General features: G+C 36.4%; 1 protein-coding gene across 5 annotated transcripts in view; it reads left to right on the top strand.

The window, feature by feature from the left end:
• Positions 1–436: 436 nt before the first annotated feature.
• Positions 437–7707, top strand: part of LOC104912571 (dedicator of cytokinesis protein 10-like) — a 29519-nt gene continuing 22248 nt past the window's right edge. For 3 of the 5 annotated variants that reach the window (XM_019618960.2, XM_010716432.3, XM_019618957.2), the window contains exons 1-10: positions 437–566; positions 951–1126; positions 1252–1368; positions 1763–1874; positions 2586–2707; positions 2793–2907; positions 3048–3114; positions 3898–3945; positions 4623–4724; positions 6862–6986. In XM_019618960.2, the coding sequence (XP_019474505.1) occupies positions 452–566; positions 951–1126; positions 1252–1368; positions 1763–1874; positions 2586–2707; positions 2793–2907; positions 3048–3114; positions 3898–3945; positions 4623–4724; positions 6862–6986 (1099 nt within the window). In that variant the 5' untranslated portion in view covers positions 437–451. The remainder of the gene's footprint in view (positions 567–950; positions 1127–1251; positions 1369–1762; positions 1875–2585; positions 2708–2792; positions 2908–3047; positions 3115–3897; positions 3946–4622; positions 4725–6861; positions 6987–7707) is intronic. The other 2 variants (XM_019618959.2, XM_019618958.2) reach the window with 2 other exon arrangements.

Raw genomic sequence — 7707 nt, 5'->3', positions numbered from 1 at the left:
TTTTGCATTAGTTTGTGCCACAATAAAGAGAGTTCAGTTCTGGTGCTCATCACTGTTAGCAAACTTTAGGGATTTTATGTTTTCCAAGCAGTACATTTTGGAGAAATATCAAATACTGGCTAACAATTCATCTTTAACCTGCTTGGGCAAAAGCTGTGCAATGTGTCACTGTTAAAACACTGTGAAGTTTATTACTTTTTTGCCATTGTGAAAAAATATATGTTTTTAGAAACATTTGATGAAGACAATCATTTGGCCATTTCCTAGTGTTTTTTGGTATAATTGAAAAGCTGAAACTTATTGTAGTGGTTTCTTGTGCATAATGATGTCAACTGTTTATTCATCTTCTATTTCATACAAAGCAGTTGTGCAAAGTTGAAGTGAAAGCAGAGACTGGTAGAAGCTGTTTCATTCAAGTATCAGTCAAATTATAAAAAAAGTTACAGAGTAAATGTATTTGATTATTCATTTTTTAAAGCATTTTTTTTCCTGTTATTGTTTTATATTTACGGTAAATGAAGACCCCCTGACGCCTTCAGAATCAACCCAGGAATATCGAACATCAGGTATGTGCAAATTACTGTGTAAGAAGCAAGTAGAAGAGCTTTAATAATAAACAACTGTTGTCACTGAATTGAAGTAAATTCAACCAAATACTAGCCAGTATTTGTAAAAGTGAATTTAGTCTAGACCTTTCTATTTTAGAACTTTTAGCTAGAAAATAACAATTTGGATTTGGTGCCTCAAAGAAGTGATCGGTCTTACTATGTACAAAGCATTTGAGTTTGTCGTTTTGGAGGGTGTATATAGTCTGGATGAATGGGACAGACAGACCAGGAAATCAAGCTTTAACAGTGGACTAAATCAGTTACTGAAAATTTGGGAAATGGGAGAGGGCTGTTTTGTGTAGCATACGTTAATTTAGACTTTTTTGTCCTTTCTGTTCCAAGATATTCCAGAGTACACATTGACCAATGAATTTTGCCGTAAACATTTCTTAATTGGAGTACTGCTGCGGGAGGTTGGGTTTGCCTTGCAAGAAGACCAGGATATTAGGCACTTAGCTTTGGCTGTGCTCAAAAATTTAATGGCAAAGCATTCATTTGACGATCGATACGCAGAGCCGGTAAAGACATTTGTTTATTCTTTTTCCTTATTTGTTCATACAGTGGCTAAATACATGAAACTTCCTTAGCTACCAGTATACAGTAATTAGTTTCTTCAGATTTATATTGTATCTTTTCTTCCTAGGCAAAACAAGCACAAATAGCAAACCTGTACATGCCTCTCTATGGAATGCTTTTGGACAATATGCCAAGGATTTACATGAAGGATATGTTCCTTTTCAATATCAATACTTCCAATCAGGTAATTCTTGTGACTTCAGAACACTGAAAGCGATTCAACTGACCAAACTGAGATCTGATTCCAAGGTCTGAGAAAATCCAATCTGGTGGGAAGAAATCCAGATTTATCCTTGACAGAAATTAGCTAACGAAATACAAGTCTGATTTGCTTGCACCCAGTAAGCAGAGTTAGACTTGATATATTCTTTTCAACTCCACTGATGTTTCACATTGCAGATAGCTTTGGCATATTACAGTAAGCCTTGAGGGTTTTTTTTAGGCTGTCACATCTCCACAGCTGAAAGCATGTTTTCAAGCTCCCTCTCTAAAAAAAGCCATCACTGTATGTGTGGTGGTGTTGTAAAAGTTATGAGTGATATAATCTAGCAGTTTGTTCTGTTTATTTCAAAATACAGGGATCTAGGGATGATTTGAGCACAACTGGAGGATTTCAGAACCAGACAGCAATGAAACATGCAAACTCTGTGGATACTTCCTTTTCCAAAGATGTTCTGAACTCTATAGCAGGTATATATGGCAGATTGATCATCCATACGGGTGGATTTGTGTGTATCTCAATCCATTGTGCTTTCTGCTTAGTATTCATGGATGATATCATTAACCCATCTTCTACAATACTCAAGGAAACATGGTATCCAATGTTTCTCTTCCCTTTGGGTGTTTTTGGGTTGATTTTATTTCTCCTGTGAAGCTATTCTTCTTCCACTGCTTCACTTACCCTCCTGCTTTGGAATGATGCCAGTATTCAGGCTCTCACAGATCCCTGTGCCTGAGTTCATTTTTGCAGTCTGTCTGAAGAATAGTTCAAAGGTTTCTCCAAAGAACTCCTAAAGTCTCTTGGAGGAAAGTACTCTTAGTTTCCCCAGGCTTAACAGAAGGGTGAAAACAACTTACTTTGTCCACATCGTCCGAACCCCATTTCAAAATTCAGGAAAGTTCAGGGACATCTTTCCAATGATTTTCATGGCTTTGGGTCAGGCTTTATGGAATGCAACAAGCCATTTTAATGACATGAATAACGGTAAACTGAATCATTTTTCTTCAACTTACTGCATGTTTTCTGTATCAAACATACCCATCAATATCTTTGGCATTGAAAGTTCAAAGCACTGGTATCAATCCAGCATGTGACACATTTTAAGTTCTCCATTTTTCTTGTTAGTTTTTGTATCCATAAATGTTTTGGTTTAGCATGTTTGCTATGACTTTCATTTACAGCTTTTTCATCAATAGCTATCTCTGCAGCAAACCATGCTGACTCGAGAGCTTCCTTAGCAAGTCTTGAATCTAACCCAAGTACCAATGAAAAAAACAGTGAGAGAACTGACACGTGTGAAAAGGTACATGTGCAAATATTGAAAATGATTACCAGATGTGAATAATTGTCACTGTGCTCAATAAAGCTCTTTGCTGTCAATTCAACAGATCATGAGACCTTTGTCTTTGATTGGATCAACTCTTCGTTTTGACAAGCTGGATCAAGCTGAAACTAGAAGCCTTCTTATGTGTTTCCTTCACATTATGAAAACTATTTCAGAAGGTGAGAAAATGTGCACTACCTGATTGAGGCTGTTGTAAAATAGTATGAATACTGAATCCAAACAAACATTAGAATAATTATCAGCGGCACACTTAATTCCTTGTAATAGATACGTAATATATTTTAATCTCTCTCTTTAGATGCACTAATTTCCTACTGGCTGAGAGCACCATTCTCAGAAATAACAGACTTTTTCAGCATTTTGGAGTAAGTTCATTTTCACAGATTTTTGGTTAAATGATTGTTTAAATGGCTGTTTAAATGATGATGTTCGAAAGCCAATGCTGTCAATTTTTGAGTTTGTCAACTTCATGGTATAAGCTAAGAATAGCTATTGTATCTTGGATTATTTTACCACAGTCTTCCGAAGATGTAGTAACAGTTACATTAGTAACAGAACCCCTGTCTTCCAATATGTTGGCCATTTCTATGAACAGAGGCCTTAATGCTTTGGGTTTTTCTCCCAGACGTTTTGATAGTATAATTTTCTTGTATGGGATTGAGGTTCTTTTCTTCCATTTGGAAAATATTTAGCTCCTCAAACCTTGCAAACATTAAGAAAAGTTATGTAACCAAGAACGTCTGTTTTTTCATCTCTGTAAGGTGGTCTACTCAATCCAAACCATGTATGTTCATAGAATCCACACAGGTAGCTATTTTCAGAATTTTCTTCCCACTTGATAAGTGAAATGCAACTTAACTTCACCTGGTGAGGAAGCAGTGCTTTTACAGCCAAATCTTTTCCTTTGCGTTTGCCTCATCACCAAGCAGGAATCTTCAACCAGAGAGAAAGTGAAAAAGGGTGAACAACGTGGTCCCCACACCTTCTACATACTTAATCTGGGAACTTCTGCATCCTATTTTGTTTGCTAACAAGCAGACACATTCAGCAGGTCTTTTCAAATCACTACAGTTCAGCTTGTTGTTGTTGTTGTTGTCTTTTTAGTTAGGAAGCCATTAAAAGACATAAAGTGCTGCTTTATCTTTCAGGGTGTGTCTTCAAAATTTCAGATATCTAGGAAAACGCAATATTGTAAGGTAATTTTTGGTTATAACTATGTTATAATATTTAAATATTACTGCAATATTATAGGCTGTATGTTAAAGTGTTAAATGTTGCTGATTACATTAGCCTGAATGTTTATCTTTGCCTGTGTTTTCTTCTGAAAGCATCAAGCTGTTGTACACTGCATTTTTTTTCTTCTATGCAGATATTCTTATCATAATGTTCTAGAGTGATGAGTACATGCCTGGTGCCAGAGATGAATTGCTTGTGATAGCCACTGTTGCATTTATAACCCATAGTACTGAACCATTCTTCAACCTTATTTCAATGTATGTCATATAAAAGAAATCGAATGCTATTTTTCATCTATGTGATGGAACAAATGGCTTTAATGGGCATAGAAAAGTGTTCCACACCAATCAAAAAAACAAAAAAATCTTCTGTCTACCCACTTTCCTGAAAAAGCATGAGATCTTTTTCCAGCTGCATAATGTGAAACGCACACCTTGTCTTTGTTGCTGTTTCATTTTTAATTTAATGCTACTACTGTAAACTTATCTGTATGTCACACTGTGGAGAAATGAAAGGTCACTAGATAAACCAGTTCATGCTCTGTGGCAGGTTCTGTCAGGCCTTTATTTATTCTTCAGAGGCATGACAAAATCAGTGTCACATTCCTGACAGATTAACAGTTATTTTCTTTTAACAGGAAAATTGCTGCTGCTTTTAAATTTGTTCAGGGCACCCAGAATAATGGCACCCTTAAAGGTTCAAACTCGTCTGGCCAGGCATCAGGTCTGCTCTCACAATGGTAATGACACACCTCATTATTAACCCCTGTAAAATCACAGCTTTTGTCATCCTGCAGCCATCTTGCACAGTCACAGCATTAATTGTAAAGGAGTCGGCACAACCCGTAACACATTTCAGAGCCCCCGGAGCTGTAAACTGTAAAAGAATTGAGTCTTCAGCTTCAGCTGGTCTTAAAAGCTGCCTAAAATGTTATGTTCAGAAAAATTCTTACTGTCAATATATTGCTAAGTGATGCAGAAAGGGTAGCTGTTGTTTTCTGCTCAGATGCCTATCTGAGAGATACTTCACAGTTTTCCCCAACCTGAATGAATTCAAATGTTTTAATTCTTACTGCTTTGTGGGTGAATTTCATGGATGCATTTACAATATCAGGAGATTACTTGCCTCTTGATAATCTTGGGTTGTGAAATACAGAGTCAAACTTCAAAACAGGTGTGCTTGTCCCTGTCTTTTTAATTCCATATGGCTATGTGTGACATAATACTATAGCATTACCTCCATGTTGCCATTCCACAGCCTCTGTCTTTCACTGTCTTTTTTCCTTTCTCTTCCTAGTCTAATGACTGAAAGATTCAGTTATTCTCATGGGTAGCATGGTAATGAACTGCAAGTGCAGTGTACCTTTAATAATCTTTTTGACCCTTTTATGGAATAGCAGAGCATTTTCATAGTTAATAATGTAAAACTCCAGAGAGAAAGTGAACTTTTGACTCTACGTTTGTGGCTGTATCTAAGTGCATGCTGAGAAAGTCTCCCTTCCTTGCATGTTTGGATCGTTGGCTTTTCTCATTTACATGTAGCTAGAATTTGCACGCTACTAGAAGCATGTAATTTGGAATAGAAAAGTTAGTACACAGGAGAGAAGATGTCTTCCCTCCCATGCTTCTTTCTTTGTTCCCATACCGTGCAGTTTTCAAGAAACAGCACTGATTTCATTTTCCTATCTGAACCTGACAAGCAGCCTTCAGGAAACTCTTGTTCTGGTGCACATTCACTGATGAACAAATGTGGTGGCATCACGTTTCTACTGATTCCAGGGTCTTCACACATTACCCCCTCACAGATTTGTTGTCCAAAAGGCTGTTTATTTGGCCTGTTATAATGCTGAGCATTCTTTGATGATGAGCTGAAAGATGAAGCATTGCTGATCAGTTCTAACTTGCATTGACATTTATGTACTCCAATTTGCTGAATGTCACCGTGCTCATGGAGAATCACCTTCCTACCAAAGGAAAAAAAAAACAAAAAAACAAAAAAACACAAACCAAACACCTCAAGATCAAAATTCCGAATATCCAGTGCACTGGTTTGCAAGAATGTCCACCCAAATCCTTCCACTGTGACCCATCATGGAAGACTTTGTCACGTTGACTGGCAAATGTCTGGCCATTAGTTGGAAACTTTCTTGTTAAATGTAGAATCTGGGTTTTTTGTTTGTTTGATTGTTTTAATAAACAACTAATGAAGGAGGATTTATCTAGGTGCAGGAAGCAATTCTGTCCAAGAACATCTTTAAATTACGCCCTTCTATGAAGTTACTTTTTAAAATAATATTTAAATAAGTAACCTGAGCTTTGGTTGATATTAAATCTTGCTGGATTCTGCAGTGGTCACAAATTCAAAATCCTTTCATCAATTATGACAAACTTTTCATGATAATGAAATACTTCAGACTGACAGCGTGAAAAGATTGAAAGAACAGGCATACAAACACACATATATTTTCATTGTCACTGTCATTCTCATTATTTTCGCCCTTGTAGAAGCTACGTAGCTGTATTTGTTCTTTCATGAGTGTGGTCTGTTTCTCCTGTGTTCTTTTTGTGACAGGACTAATCTTAATTTTTCTTCATCCAAAGTCAATGTTCTAAACATCAGCCAGCTATTTAAGCTGGTGCTTTTTGAAAAATACTCAATGAGTTTCATCTCCTGTGGTCTCTAGAACATCTGTTCATCTGTTTTGTTTTGTTCACCTCTCTAATGTTCTCTTTGTTTTCTTTGAAAAATTTCACATTGCTTGGTTTCACTTTAGCATTTGAGAAGTACCTCAGAAAATTCTGACATGAAAAAGTTTTGTATATTCATGATCAGTTTTTTCCTTATTTCTATTTTTAAATGATATCTTTGGATTTCAGGATGCATTCTACTTCTAGTCACGATGGCCACAAACATCACAGATCTCAGACGTTACCAATAATCCGTGGCAAAAATGCACTTTCTAACCCCAAACTCTTGCAGATGATAGACAGCAGTACTGCATGTAAGTACCAAAAAAATTGTATTTACTTCCCTCTAGACTTCTATGGGATTTGGATCAAGCTCTAGACAATTAAATCTGTTTTCATGCTTGTCTGTGAGAGATAGCCTGAAGGGAATCAGAGCTACTGAGTTTACACTTCATTTTTCCAGATGCTAAGAAATCTGAGATTTAAAAGTTCATTTAAAAAAAAAAACAGAATGAATTAAAGTAACCTGACGTATTATAGTAGCCTTACTAATAAGTAATCCTCCGTATCCCCATCATCTCTTCCATCTGTGGTTATGTAGTTGCTGTGCAATCAGACGCATGCTGGCTGAAACATTACCTTTATTAAACTAAGCAATAAGAGTGACCTTTTCAGGACAGAAGGTTCTTTTCCCTTCGGATTGTTTCAGAATTTGGTAGTTTTTAGTCACCTTTAATAATGACAGCATATACTATGAGATAGGAGGTAGATGTAGCTGAAAGCTAGTGTCTTTTCAGAGTCTTGTAAGAAGGTAAATCCCAGCAATTGGTGGTGTTTGTACTCAGTGTGTTGCAGTTTATATTAAGCACTATACCCATCATCCCTATGAAGCAATTTGGTTGAACTGTCACAAATTCAATTTAATTTGTAGCCAAAATGAATGTACTGGAATTTATATGGTGTCAAAGTTTGCAGGCAAGGTCTTTCATGATGCTTCTTTCTATGGTTCTTGTTTTATTCTTGTCCTTAGATTAA

The sequence above is a fragment of the Meleagris gallopavo genome, chromosome 11, assembly GCF_000146605.3.
Source record: "Meleagris gallopavo isolate NT-WF06-2002-E0010 breed Aviagen turkey brand Nicholas breeding stock chromosome 11, Turkey_5.1, whole genome shotgun sequence".
In the NCBI taxonomy this organism is placed as follows: domain Eukaryota; kingdom Metazoa; phylum Chordata; class Aves; order Galliformes; family Phasianidae; genus Meleagris; species Meleagris gallopavo.
This window is presented reverse-complemented; position numbering and strand designations above follow the sequence as displayed.